The following is a 14,415-nucleotide window of genomic DNA, read 5'->3' as shown; positions in this document are numbered from 1 at the left end:
ATCTCTGGCTTTAGCAAAATCATAAAACAACAGAAATAATTTCCAAAGTAATAAAGAAATCTGCTATGTGATTAGCACATCCTGCAATGTGGCACCCATATGCGTCTTGCCATGACCAGCCTGCCACAGTATCTCCTACTCTGAAACTGCTTCTACTGACAAATCCATATACATCATTTAGGAAGAGTAGGCAATGACTTTTTCAGTATTTCCAAATACAGTTGACCCTTGAACAATATGGGTTTAAACTGCACAGGTCTATTATTACACAGGTTTTATTCAATAAATGTGGTACAGAACTATAAATGTATTTTCTCTTCCTTAAGAGTTGATTTTCTTGAGCTTACTTTACTGTAAGAATACTGCGTATATTATATATATATAACATATATAAAAATGTTAATTGACTGTGTTATTGGTAAAGCTTCCAGTCAAGAGTAGTAGGCTATTAGTAAAGTTTTTAGGGAGACAAAAGTTATGCCGATTTTGGACTGCGTGAGGCCCCTCTTCTCCACATTGTTCAAGGGTCATCTGTATATCCCCAGAGTTGTTTAGCTTCATCCATTTTTGTACAGTTCATCTTCTCTCTTCTGCCAAATAATAAAGCTCAAGCATAGCCTATTTTCTGAATTTCAAGAGAGAGTCTGCTGTTTGGTCTCATCTGCAGAACCACAGCACCTTGAAAACAATCCTGTAGCCTTCAAAACTCAGAACAATGTGGCATCATAGGGCTCACCAATTTGATGCCACAACTTTTATACAGAGTTTCATTTACTGAGCAGATGGCTGTTAATGTGGATGGGCTTATATAATGCAGTGGAGTGCCCTGGGACACAGAGCACAAGCATTTCAATATCCGCCTGTTTGCCAGAGTTAAGGCTAAATTTGTTCTTGGGCAAAGAGAAAATTATTTGATCAAGTGAGCTCTGGGAAGTCCTGCTGGGTAAGAGCCTGAAGTTACCACGGAAAGAGAATCAGATTGTTAACGGGGGTGAGGATGGGATTAAATCGCTGGTGCAGGGCTGAAGGGTATAGTCAATAGCTTTTGCCTCTTTCATTTTCCATTTTTTTACTACATGTCCTTCACAATCAAGAGTATGCCATTCAGTTTGGGGACTGGCACACAGATGTGAAATTTACTTTCATCAATTAAGGAACAAAATCTAATGTGACCAATAGCAACAACAAAAGATGGCAAAAGATAAACCAGCCACATGCTATGGAAAGAAAGCTGATGTACTGTGCTAAAGTCAAATGAAAAGAACTTTAAGATAGATACATTATTGTGATATAGAGCAGAGACATGGGACAAGAGGAATGCCACTATAAAGTCTACAGAGCCCACAAAGGCCTAGCTTATTGTTTGACTTAATCTTTATGCTGTTCCTCCCTTCTTCCAGTCACTTTAATCAATTATGTAACATGTAACCCGGACAGAAGACAGACCTCAGGAGTGTAAATGAACCTACATGGATAAAAAATGCCAAGATCAGGACACAGAGTTCCCTAAATAACTCTATTCTTTAGAAAAAACTTCAAAGGAATTATTAATCACCTGTACACATCATGCCTTACATGGATCCCTATCCAAAAGACCTTATAAAACCCAAACCCTAAGTCCTTAAGGGTGCCTCCTCTCTGAGGTCATCCGCCCTCCTGCTGCGTACTGTTCCTTTAAATAAAACTTGCTTAGAGGCACCTCTTCTCTGAGGCTGCCCACACTTCCCCCTATGAGTGCATACTTTGCTTCTAAGTAAAACTTTCTTGCTGCTTAAGCCTGTGGTGCTTTGTCTCTGAATTCTTTTCTTCAACAAAATAAAGAATTCCTGGACATCCACCGCTGGTGGTAAGTGTCTCTGTCACTTTGCTATTTCATTCAGCTTTCGAGTCGCAAACACAGCTCTACGATCCTGTTCTTTAGGAGCCTGACTGAGTGTCTCTCTGCTTTTCTCCCTTTTTCCTTCCTTGTTCTCCACCACCTGCACGGCTGCATGTTTGCACAAATAAAAGGATCACTGTCCTGGCACTATGCAATTCTGGCACTCGCTATGACTTCTGCTTTAATGAATTCCTTTTTTGCTTGCACTTGGGCCATCTGTTCTCAGATTCTTTCGGATCAGACTCAAGAGTCCTCCCTCCCCCATCCGCTTGAGGTTTCCCCTAGTTCTCAGGGAAGGACCTCCCCAGACAGGACTTCCCGACAACAACTGGAAGTAAAAAATTTCAAGTCAGTGAGAAGTTATAATAAATACACACTTAAATTAACCCATGAAATAACCTCAAATACACAAACAAAATTTTAGAATGTAGAAATTACTAAATCCAACATTGGTGTGAGAGAGCTAAACAGTTTTTTTTGATAATTCTTAAGACAAAAGATTATGTATTTATAAGAATATAGGAGACTTGAACAACCAAATCAGCAGCTCCGTTGAATAGATAGATGGACAACTATGAGGCAAACAAAGCGAGCACTCATATAAATCAAAGGTTATAAATATGAGGATATAGGTCTTAAATCCATTAAGATGACCATTTAGGAAAAAAAGTTAAAAATTAAAAATAAATTTACATGGAATATACAATGTTTTTAAAATACCCAGCCCCCACCATAGATGAACTCATAGTTGGCAGCTACTTATAAAAAGAGACGGACAACTATTTTTTTTTTAAATACACATAGAGGTAGCTTAAAACAGCATTCTGTGGTGATAATGTAACCTCTAACAAATAACTTAAAAAGTTAAAGAAGAGTGTAGTTCCTTGATATAAATGTTTCTGTTTGTCTTCTTCTATGTCACATGTATGATGTCAGATTTTAGAATTCAAGTTATCTGAGCCAAGGCAATGAAGTGTTTTTTTCCACACCTTTCTGGCATTTCACTTCGCCAATGGAAGACTGTCAGAGCTGTACTCTCACATTAAGACGAAGATAATTGTAATCACATAACTCTAGGGAAGGGAATTTGGTGTTCTGAGCATGTTATACACCTAAATAAAACAGAGCCAGGTGTTATTTCTGTTTCTATTTTAAAGCTTCAGAATAGCTGGGTATTGCATATTTTCTGGGGATACTTAGCTGGTTACTCTCACGTGGCATTTGCCATGGTCTAGGCGAGGGGCTCAGTCCACATCCTTGTAAATCTTAAAATTCTAATGTTTTGTCTCAGAATTGTTGTGTTTTGGGGAAGTAGATTTGCATGATCCTTCTCTGTGAACTTGGCTTTATGTATATATGTGTGTCTATATAAATATAAGTGTATATATTGGAATGCATATTCATTAATTTATAGTGAGAAATACGACTGGAAAGGTTCACTTGACCCAACCAGTGTGTTCTCTCCTGTAGAAGAAGATGTATGCAGAGCTAGCTTATTTGAGTGTTGGCAAAGCCTGGAATGTAAAAAGGCAAATTCTGGTAGTTTTCAGCAGTCTGCCAGCCACAAAGGCTGGGGGCGGCATTCTCATACACCGTTCGCCCAGGCAGCTCTAATATTCAAACCTAGTTACTAGGATGTCTTCCCATCTGAACAATGCTTACATAGGCTCTGCCTGCTTTTCGCCTCCTGTCTGCCCTATCTGTGTATTTCCATAATTGATGACACTCTGTTCACTCAGTCTTTTATCTACACAGAGCATGATTTGATTAGGTTTTTACTTATTAGAATCACATTCTGGCCTGACCTTCTTGAGATTATTACTCTCATATTACATTGCTCAGAGTTTTGGGTGTCCTTGAATGTTTAGTCACACACTTACAGATGATAACATGATTTTGTCCCATGTATCTATCCTAAAATCTTCATGGATTTGCCAGAATAACAGTGGTCACATTTCTAAGACCTTGGAATAGGGGTGTCCTGTCGTAGCCTCCAGGAATGACTGCTCAGTAATTGTGAGGAATCTGGCCGATGGAGTTTCATTTTTGGCATTACTAGAAATTTAAGGCCAAAATTGACAGTGTTAAGGCCTCAGAGGGAAACACTTCATTTTCATTTAATAAAAAATGTTCTTCCTTGAAAATCGAGGGGGGCTAGAAACCATCTGAAGGCCTTAAGTCTTTGTGGTGTTGTCTGGCTTGTCTTTGTGCCAGCCTGCGGTTATCCCTAGTGTCTGACTTAATCTATAGGCTCACTTTTTGTTCAGGGTAGGAATGCACTAGTGTGCTTATAATAAGTCAAGTTCAGTGGGATTTAATTCTTTTAATTTAGTATTGCTGTTATGTTTTGGAAGGTAAAGTTGGCACTTTGGAGGGAACATGCATCTCTGTGAATTGTTATCATATAATTTTTTCATAACTATCACTTGGTCTTTACCTTTCTTGCAGGCTGTAAAAAAATTCCGGTATTTCTTTGTTAATCTTATTTTTCAATCCTTTCCTCCCTTTCTTCTTTTAAATGTTCTTAAGGAACCTATATTTAAGATTTTACACGATCGTTCAAGTTTACAGCAATAGTTTGTATGTATGTTTTATAATATATATTATATATATATATATATATATATATATAGTTATGATAATATGATATAGTAGCAGAATTTGTGGCTATAGTACCAAAATTTGAATATTAATTGTTTATTCATTTGTCCAGTATTCACCTAGAGGAGATAGGGGACTCATTTACAGGCAGAATGGTCTACAGTATTGTTTATTTTTTATTCCCTCATTGGCTAAGGGAAGATGAGAAATTTCTTGTTCTACAACTATGTTTGTTATTATAAATATTTTATTAAAAACTTTTTCCCTTTAGCCTTACTTTACTTTTTAAAATCAGTATGTAGAAACAAAACAAAATTAAGCTGCTTTTTGTGCTCCTCATAAAAAGAGAACTTTTGACTGTTACTTAGAGGTTTTATTTGTGTTCTTTTTCCCTAATGCCTAATGATCATATTGATATCTATTGTTATATTGATATTACTACTGATCACTTATGCTGCATTTTATATTTTGTAGACAAACTTCTTTTCAAGTACAAAACTTCAAGAACAGAAGAAAAGTTTGGTGGCAAAAAATGAACTCTGCACACTTTCACAGTCTGTGGCCGTCACATATTCGTTGTTCCAAGAAAAGAAGATGTCTTTGGTAAGCGTTATTTTCAAGTTAGAGGGAATTAAAAAGGTTTTCTAAATATGTGTCTTAACAACTTTTTAGTATTAATGTTGTGAATTGGGATAAATTTCTTCTAGTCCTACAATATTTGATATTGTTCCATTTTCTATTTAATTTTAGGACGGAATGCCATTTTCTTTCTCTGTTGGGACTCTCTCTGTCAAGTAAAAACAGCAAGTGTAGTTTGGCCATGATTCTATACAGAGAGTGCAGCAGAGGTAGTGAAACACACATTTATTGTTTAGAGATTCTTTAGGGATTTTTATGTACAATATCATGTGATATTCAAACACTAACTGTTTGAATAGAGCAGCCATATTTTAAGACTGTTTTTTTTTTTAATTCCTGCTTAGCATATCTCTGGAAGGATGTCCAAGAAGATAGAAATCAGTTAGAAACAGCAGTAAACTTGCTTTTCACTCTGCATCTCTAGTACTGCTCTGTTTTTCAGCCATGCTGGATGCTCTTTGAAAAACATGTAATTACTGTGAAAAGTGACCACACTTAATATTTCATTGTTCTGGCATGAATCCTTAAGGCTGTTGAGGATTTTTTAATATATAAAATGGGACAGAATAAGGCTTCCAGCTCAGTTTAACTAATTTGAATTCCGGTCCTCTCTGACATTAAATTGATTTGGACAAGGCGATGTGGTCTAATGCCTGCTTTTCCTGTTCTCTTTGTCTCTATCTGCTAGGCGACATTACAGGTTTTTATTCAGGTTACGTTCCAGTATAAATAAGGATAAACAGTCCTTAGCTTGTCTTAATCACTTAATCGATATCCTAATTAGAAAATCAAATTGCTTAATCAAAAATACAAAAGCCATTACAGAAGAAGCCGAATAATTCCACTGTACTAATTTTGAAACAAATTACATGATAAACAGGAATGTTAAGTTCAGTCTCTTACTTATACAGTAACTTCCCTTTATCCCTATGTGTATGGTATAACTAGATACAGTTACTAAGGAAATTTGGGATAGCCTCTAAATTTTCTGAATGTAGTGCATTCTACTACTTAGCCATGATATGAGGTTTCTTGTATAACATTACACATACATGTGGTTAAAAATGTGAAGAGTGGTATATCTTCATTTATATCTTTTGCTCTTATTTGATTGTTAACTATTGTGTAATATCATGGTGTAATTATCTGTTCCTCCCAGGAGTCTGAGGGTCTTGCCAGTTAACCACAAAATTAAACATGCCTAAGACTAATTAATCAGGAGCAATAATACAATTAGTGTTAGGTAATTTGATGCCTCATATCAAATAACGCTGATATTATACACACATGGTGCACACTGTGTAATAGAAAAGGGTAGACAGTTAATGAAAGTAACTTAAAACCTACCTTTGAAGGATGAAAATAATAGTTTGAAACGATCTATTCTATGAAAGTATCAACATTCATGCAAATACTGTCCAAATTCAGACTTTCGAGATGTATTAAAAGGGAGTATCATTAAATAATTTAAAGCTGAGTGTTTTAACTTCCTGAATGTTTAGATGACTATTTTACCTAATAAGCATCTTAATGGGTTTGGAGCTATGTTTGTTTAAAAAGCTGCATGAATATATAGTATTGACCTAAATTTAATACAATTCTTGTTAAGTTCAATACTAGGTAAATGATGACAGCCCTTGTTAAATTGGGGTTGTTATTATTTTATGAACAGAGTCAATATAAAACACCTATTAAGATCTCAAAAATAGTTTATAGAGTGCTTATGGGGCCTTATGTTATCACTAAGCATTTTCAGATTTGCCTTCTTGGAAATTCGTGTAACTAAAGTACCATGTGTTATTTCAAGTAGAATATTGGATTACAGTTTACTGTATTTTCAAAAGGTTGTGGCAGTATTAAACATACAATTAACTGAATGACTATTCTTTGCCAATGATAGATTTTTAAAGTGAATAATTAGAGGGGCAAGGATTGATGTTTTAGCTAAAGCTAGATTTTGTTTTGTTCAGTACAGTAAGTGAAAAGTAGAACCTGTGGAGTTCTTAATGTGGGTATTTTAAAGAAATAGTTAAAGTGAAAATTTTAAGTGAAGGTTTAATCCATTGTTTATTTCTTAGTGACCATTTACTCCTGGAAGGGTTTGGACATTTTGTTTCCCTGCAACTCAGTGGGCACTTAAAAAAAACTCACTCAGTTTGTTTTGCTGCTGTTTCTCTAGAGGAGTGTGGCTGAGAACAGGGTTTTGCCCATCTCAGCGGTTGGCATGCACTTATCCCAGGCGGTGAAAGCTGGCTACCCACTTGATACCGAGCGAGCAGGCCTGACTGCAGAGGTTCAGAAGATTATTGCTGATGTTATCCGAAACCCTCCCATCAACTCAGGTGATGACCAGGACCCTCGTCTGCAGCCTTAATGGCTGGAGTGATTGAACCCAGAGGGAGTAAACAAGCAGGGCACAAATATTTTTTACTTTAACAGCATTAACCCTTTATGCTATTATGAAAACTTTGCTTTTGTAATGCTTTTATTGTTTTAGAAAACAGTCCTCCCACTATCACTCAGGAAATTCTGAGTCTGAGAAACTATTATATTCCTTTTTAGATTCCAATTACAAATTTCACACTCATCCCCAAATAATGCACTTTCGTCCTTTTCTAACTTCAACCTCATTGAAAGGAAAGGAGCGACACACAGCAGCAATTCACCGGAGAATTCTGCTTTATTAGGAAAAGGTGCTGGGTTATATAGGAAGGGGCATGGGGTGATTGAGGTGTCACTTCTACGGGGCTGGTGGCTGTTGGCTAGGTGCTGGGATTGGGAGGGGGGCAAGAGGTGTTTGGGCTTCAGGTGGTGCCGAGGAACCCGAAGAGAAGCCGGAAGTTCGCCATCTTACTGGCGGGGGCCCTTCATTCCCCCCTTTCTCCTCTATGGGGTTGTGGACGTTGCTTTCTCTCTGTCTGCTTCCTGCTGAACGGGGGCGGAGAAGGGAGTGAGGGCTTGAGGACTGGGAGGAAAGGGTTGATAGGACTCCCCACAGTAAGGACGAGTAGATGTGGACTTCTTCAGGTTGGAAATCAATGAAGGTTCCCTGTAACCATAGGTCGAGGACCTGTTGATTCCAATGGTGCCAAGAGGATATGGGCAGTCCAGTCTCTCTCTGATCCACTGAACTTCGAGGCCAAGATAAACTTCCCAGGCTTCTGATTCTGTGATTTTCGGAGCGAGGTTTTCTAGGTTTCTCCCAGTTTCTTGGTTATTTCTCATCAATATCTATGTAATGCTGTAGGCACTTAAGAAATTTCTCATTGTGATTTACACAAAATGTTATCCTTCTTCCGTTTACTGGGGTGATTTGTCCCCATTGGTTTGATGGATGCTAGATGGGTTAGAATCCCCGAAAGGTCTTTTGTTGTTTTAAAAAGAGTAAAATAATAAAAGAAAGGAATGCAACCCAGTTATTGTGATCCCCCATCCTGCCTGCAGTGCTGCTCATTGCATCTTTATAAGTCTAGAAGGAGAATTGCCTACATTTACCCTCATCTGAACTTCCAGCTACAAAGGTCATGTGCTGTTGGGCCATCTCATTGTTTAAATGTAGGGCATTGCTAGGATATATTGTACAAAATCAATGATCTGTTTTTCAACTCTCTATCCACCATGAAATAAAAATGACATGAACTTTTTTTTCCTAAAAGAAAGAGTGCAATTACCAGTAAATCTCTAAGAAGAGCAAATAAAATAGCAAATCCTTATAGAAGTTGCTTGATTAGTGTTTTATTTTGTGCATTTAGTGTGTTGTTTGGAGAAAGCTCCCGAGGACTTTCTTGGAATTGCTTTGCTTCTCTCATAAAAACTATGCATTAGGAGTCAGTGTCTTTTTTCACTGAAAAGTAGGCACAAAGACTAACAATTTAATTTAAAATGACATTGCCTAACATGTATTAGAAATTGGCTCATTTTAAAGTTCCAGGCTATGGAAAGGCTTATCATAAAGAGCTTGCTCATTATATCTCCTGTTTTTTCAGTTTTAGCAAACAAACTACCTCACTTATCACAATGAAGTCAATGTTTATCAGTTCCCTTACATTGATTTGGGTCATGAAATTGACAGTACTTGGAGCCTACAGAACAGAAGGCCTTGCTGAGTGATTCCCCAGCCAATTCTGGTTCTCACCTTGTTCTTCAGCATTATTTCTTCACATTATTTATTTCCTCCTTGAGACAGATAGAAAACAGTGGTCACTGCTTTCAGGGTAGTTCAGTGTGAGGAGTTGAGTCATATATGCATGAAGGAACAAATAAAACCAAAGCCTTCAGAAATACAATTTGCTTATTATAATTTTTAATGTTTGTGGGACTTTCCCCCCGACCCCGAGCTTTATTTGGTATACTTTACATATAATAGACTACCCACTTTAAAGTTGCAGTTTAATGAATTTTAGTAATTGTATGCTTGTTAGTTTTTTAGGGCTGTCATACAAAGCACCACAGACTGGGTGACTTAAACAACAGAAACTTATTGTCTCGCAGCTCTGGAGGCTGGAAGCCCAAGACCCGGGTGTTGGCAGAGCTGGGTCCTTCTAAGGCCCCAAGGGAAGATTCTGTTCATCTCCTTGGTTTGTACATGGCCATCTTCCCATTGTGTCTTCATGTTGTCTTTGCTCTGTTGTGTCTAGGTCCAAATTTCCTCTTCTAAGGACACCAGTTATATTGGATTTACGGCAGATCCCAATGGCCTCATGTAAATTGTTACCTCTTTTGAAGATGCAGGGTCCAAATGTGGTCATATTTGGAGATAACTGAAGGTTAGGACTTCAACCAATGCACTTGTAGGGGGACGCAATTCAGCCTAGAATATATTCAGTCACGTAAAAATTACCACTACCATCATTAAACAGTTCTAATACCCTAGAATCTTTTTTCTGCCCTTCCTCCCTGATTACTGGCCCAGGCAATCACTGGTCTTTCTGTCCCTATAGTTTTGTCTTTTTAAAACTTCATATGAATGCAATTATATATTATATAGTCTTTTGTGTTTGACTTTCACTTTGCACAGTTTTTGAGGATCATCCATGTCCTTACATTGCTGTTAATATTCTTTTCCATTGATAATTTGTATTCTCTATTATAGTTATAAATAAATAAATATTATTTATTTATCCATTCACCAATAAATGGGCATTTGGATTGCTTCAAGGTTTTGGCTATTGTGAATAAGACTGTTGTGAACTTTCACGTACAAATCTTTGCATTGACTAAGATTTCATTTCTCCTGAATAAGCAACTAGGTGTGGTTTTGACATGTCACTTGGCAAGTTTGTGTTTAACTTTGTAAGTGACTAATATACTGTTTTCAGGAGCTGCCATGTTATTTTACAAACCCATCAACAATGTATGAGAGACTCAGTTTCTCTGGATACTGTCCATCATTTAGTGTTATTACTTTTCACTTTAGCCATTCTGATACGTGTGCAGTGGTATATCATGATTTCCATTTGCACTTACCCAATAACTAATGATGTTGAAATTCTGTTCATGTGCTTATTTGCCATCTGTATACGTTATTTATGGACTGAAGTATGTCCCCTCCTAATTCACATATTGAGTCCTAGCCCCCAGCACCTCAGAATGTGACTGTTGTATAGGGCCTTTACAGACATGATTAAGGGAAAACAAAGCCTCTAGGGTGGGCCCTAATCCACTCAGACTGGTGTCCTTATAAGAAGGGAAATTTGGGCACGCACAGAGATGCGAGCACACAATGGAAAGATCACGTGAGGACAGTGAGAAAGCCGCCATCTGCGAGCCAAAGAGAGAGGCTTCAGAAAAAACCAAGCCTGCTAACTTTGTGATCTGGGACTGCTCGGCCCCGGAGCTCTGAGGAAATAACTTTCTGTTGTTCAAGTCATACCCCATCTGCAATATTTCTTTATGGCAGTGGTACTGATGCAGTGGGTACTAATGCAGTGGGAATGTCTCTTTATGTCTTACCCATTTTCTAATTAGATTTTTTTGTTTTAACTGTTGAGTTTTTGCGAGTTCTTCATATATTCTAGATACAAGTCCCCTTGTTGGTGTTGGATATGTGAACTGCAAAATGATTCCCAGTCTGAAATTTGTCTTTTTATCCTTTTTACAGGGACTCTTACAGAGCAAAAGTTTTAAATTTTGATGAAATACAGTTTTTCAGTTCTTGTTTTTATGGGTCATACATGTTTTTGGTGTCATAGGATTCTGTCTAGCAATTAGATAAGGAATATTTTCTCCTATGCTTTTTTTAAGTTTTATATTTTATGTTTTACATTGAAGTGCATGATTCATTTTGAGTTAATATTTTGTGTGATGTGGAATTTAGACTAAGGCTCATTTTCTTTGGCCTACAGATGTCCAATACCCCACTCTCCTTATTACATACTTAAGTAAATGTTAACATCTGGGGAGTGATTTCTCCTACTTTGTTGTTTTTCAAAATTATTTTAGCTATTCTAAGTTCTGTGCCTTTTCTTAGGAATTTCAGAATATGCAACTTGCTTTTAATAAAAATATTTTAGCAGGATAGAAAGCATGCATACAAAAATATAGGTAATGCATAAATGTCCATTTTAAAGAGTGGTAAAAAAATCTTAAGAAATAGAACATCATCAATATTCTTGAAGCTGTATGTATGTTCTTCCAAATTATACTTCTCTTTCCTCACTGTCTTAAATTCAAGTATTTCTTTGCTTTTCTTTATATTTCTTTATATTTTTACTATTTTTATAGTATACTAAAACCATAGGTTTTAAAATTTTGTCTGGCTTGATGTGCATATAAATGGTATAATTCTACATGTATTCTAAGTTACCTTGTTTCCTCAAGATTCACTGATGTTAATGCATACAGCTCTTGTTTATCAATTTTTGAAGCTCCATAGGCTCCCTTTGTGTGACTGTAATACAGTTTATTGATCTAATCATCCAATTATGATCATTTGAATTGTTTCTTTCTTTGCATTACAAAGAAATAGGCTATTGATATTTTTATACCTAGTGTTTATGTGCAAGAAAAATCTCTAGTATTTTGCCTAAGACTGAACTAATCTAGTCATAGAGTAAGTAGGTGCATCTTCAGTTTTACTAGATACTGATCTAACTTGTGTTCTAAAGTGTATCAGAGTTCCTATTGAGTGCATCTTGCTTTGTCCTCTAAAAATATGTCTTCTGATTCTTTTTAAAAGATGTAGGCTATTCTGTTAAATGGAGATTGCCCATATGTGGGACCAAACAAAGACCACCCAAATGAGAACAATTTATTTACTCTGAGCTTGCTAGGACAAGGGAGTTAACTACCATCGCTTGCATTTGGTAGATGCTCAAAGACAGGCACAGAGTGCAAAAGCTTTATAGTGAAAAGAAAGAAAGACCTGGGGTGTACTGGTTAGAGACTGGGGACAGTGAGAAGCTGGAAGCAGGCTAAGTGGAAGCATTATGTGTTTGGTTTGGGAGCTTATTTGGCTTTCTCTGGTTGATCCTGAGTTGGAAGCTGGCACAAAAAAATAGGGAAGCTGGCAGTCACAAAGTCCTGCTCATTCTGGGCTGCCCGCTTCAGAGATTTCTGCTTGGCTTCCTGGACTGGTTGTTGGGTCAGAGTTCTATCATCACATACGGTCTGGCCATTGTTCATTTATATATTCAGTGTTTCATATAATATGTTACGCCATTGTCCTTTTGAAAGACATGTCAGTAATATTTTTTTAAGTTTTTGCTATTATAAATAATGCAGGCATTTCAATTTGATAAAATAAATATCTCAATTAATGGATATGAAACTTTTTTGTTTCAACAGATATTTTTGACTTGCCCTGAAACCTGTCATTCTAATTTTTCTAATGGTATGATTGTGAAGCTTCATTTCAGGTAGGTGAGTCCAAGATTGCTTTTTTCTTCTAAAATACTGATTGATGAAGATCAAGCTAGACATATTGTAATGACATAATAGTGTAATGAGATAATTTATAATTGAAGAAAGTAGGGATTACCAAGCTGCAATAGAATGATGAATGAATGGCTTATTAGTTTGGTTGTTTTACATCAGCTGCTTTTGTGTTGTAACTCAATATACAAGGGTGTTGGCAGTTAGATTCTATAATCCAGTTGAAAAAAGCACAAAAACTTCTTTTAGAAGTAGAAAGTGAAATGCCTGGAGTAAGAGCCAAAGGAATAAAAAGATACTTTATCCACAAGGGAACAAAGTTTGGGAGGAAATGAGAAATGAGATACAGGCGAGAAATAATAAAAGCGCTTGAAAATACGAAAAGACAATTGTAATGGAATAGGTAGTAAAAATTGGACACGGTGAAGTGGTTTAAGAATTTGAAACAAAACATAAAAGGATGATACAATTCAAAAGCATTTTTTGAGTGCCTTGTTGTGAAATATCTTTGCTGGGGAAGGTATTAAGAAAATGGCAATTCAGAGGCTCCAATCTCAGAAACCCCATATTTTGTATCATGTTGGAAATGGTATGGTGGAATTTAATAGAAACTAATTCAAACTAGTTTAAAAATACACCGCCGTGGTGTATTTACATTTCACAAAGTTAAAATAATTTCTTATCTTGGAAGCAGTATATATATTTTATCAGAAAACTGGCAGTATCAAGAATTTGTCCCTGAAAACAGAATCATGTTTGTTTTGTTTTGGCTTGCTATTCAGTATATTGGGGAATGTGATATTTTGATTAATCAAATATTGTGGTTTATATGAAGTGACCACTTTCATTTCATTTATGGTGTATGTATACCATATCTGCCAATAGCACACTTGGCTCTTCCAAAACTGTCTCCCTTCTCCAAAACTGCTTTTCTGGGACCCTAGACCTCAAGAACTTGTACTTAACTTTGATTTTTCTTTTTCTTGAACCCTTTCTTTTGCTTCAGGTTTGTTGGTATGTCATGATTCTTTGTTGGTAATAATACAGACTTAACCTTTTTTTCCCTTAATCTCACAATAATCTCTTTATATCTGAAATAATTCAGCTATGCTGGGCTCCCTACTTTGGCCCCTCTGATATTCTCCTGCAATCCATTCTCCTTCTCAAATAAGTTAAAGTCCATGGCACTGCTTTCAGGACTATCCTCTTAACCGTCCTTATTGTCCTTAGTAGCACATGGGACTGAGACACCCTCACTACGTTTCAAGGTCTCAGGCCAGAGGGTATATGATTCCATGTGACTAGATGTAGCAATGAGAATAACTTGATCCAAACAGGCCTTTTGACAGAAACAGTCCCCAGGATGTGGCCTGTGTGAACTAAACTCCAGGAGCAGACAGGACGTTGTACATTTAAGAAGAGGC

At 36.7% G+C, this 14,415-nt stretch overlaps 1 protein-coding gene across 12 annotated transcripts in view; it reads left to right on the top strand.

Moving 5' to 3' along the window:
- Nucleotides 1-446: 446 nt before the first annotated feature.
- The window catches only part of LOC140845139 (bifunctional 3'-5' exonuclease/ATP-dependent helicase WRN-like), a 38,272-nt gene continuing 24,303 nt past the window's right edge, over nt 447-14,415 (top strand). For 4 of the 12 annotated variants that reach the window (XR_012123853.1, XR_012123852.1, XR_012123850.1 and 1 more), the window contains exons 1-4: nt 447-1,846; nt 4,955-5,083; nt 7,299-7,461; nt 12,905-12,975. Coding sequence is in view for 2 of the 12 variants with exons in the window: in XM_073218880.1 (XP_073074981.1) it covers nt 5,075-5,083; nt 7,299-7,461; nt 8,181-8,284 (276 nt within the window). In the remaining 10 variants the exon portion in view is untranslated. Of the gene's footprint in view, nt 1,847-4,548; nt 5,084-7,298; nt 7,462-8,180; nt 9,201-12,904; nt 12,980-14,415 lie in introns of those variants that run through there. The other 8 variants (XR_012123857.1, XR_012123855.1, XR_012123851.1 and 5 more) reach the window with 7 other exon arrangements.

This window comes from Manis javanica, chromosome 12, assembly GCF_040802235.1.
Source record: "Manis javanica isolate MJ-LG chromosome 12, MJ_LKY, whole genome shotgun sequence".
Classification (NCBI taxonomy): domain Eukaryota; kingdom Metazoa; phylum Chordata; class Mammalia; order Pholidota; family Manidae; genus Manis; species Manis javanica.
This window is presented reverse-complemented; position numbering and strand designations above follow the sequence as displayed.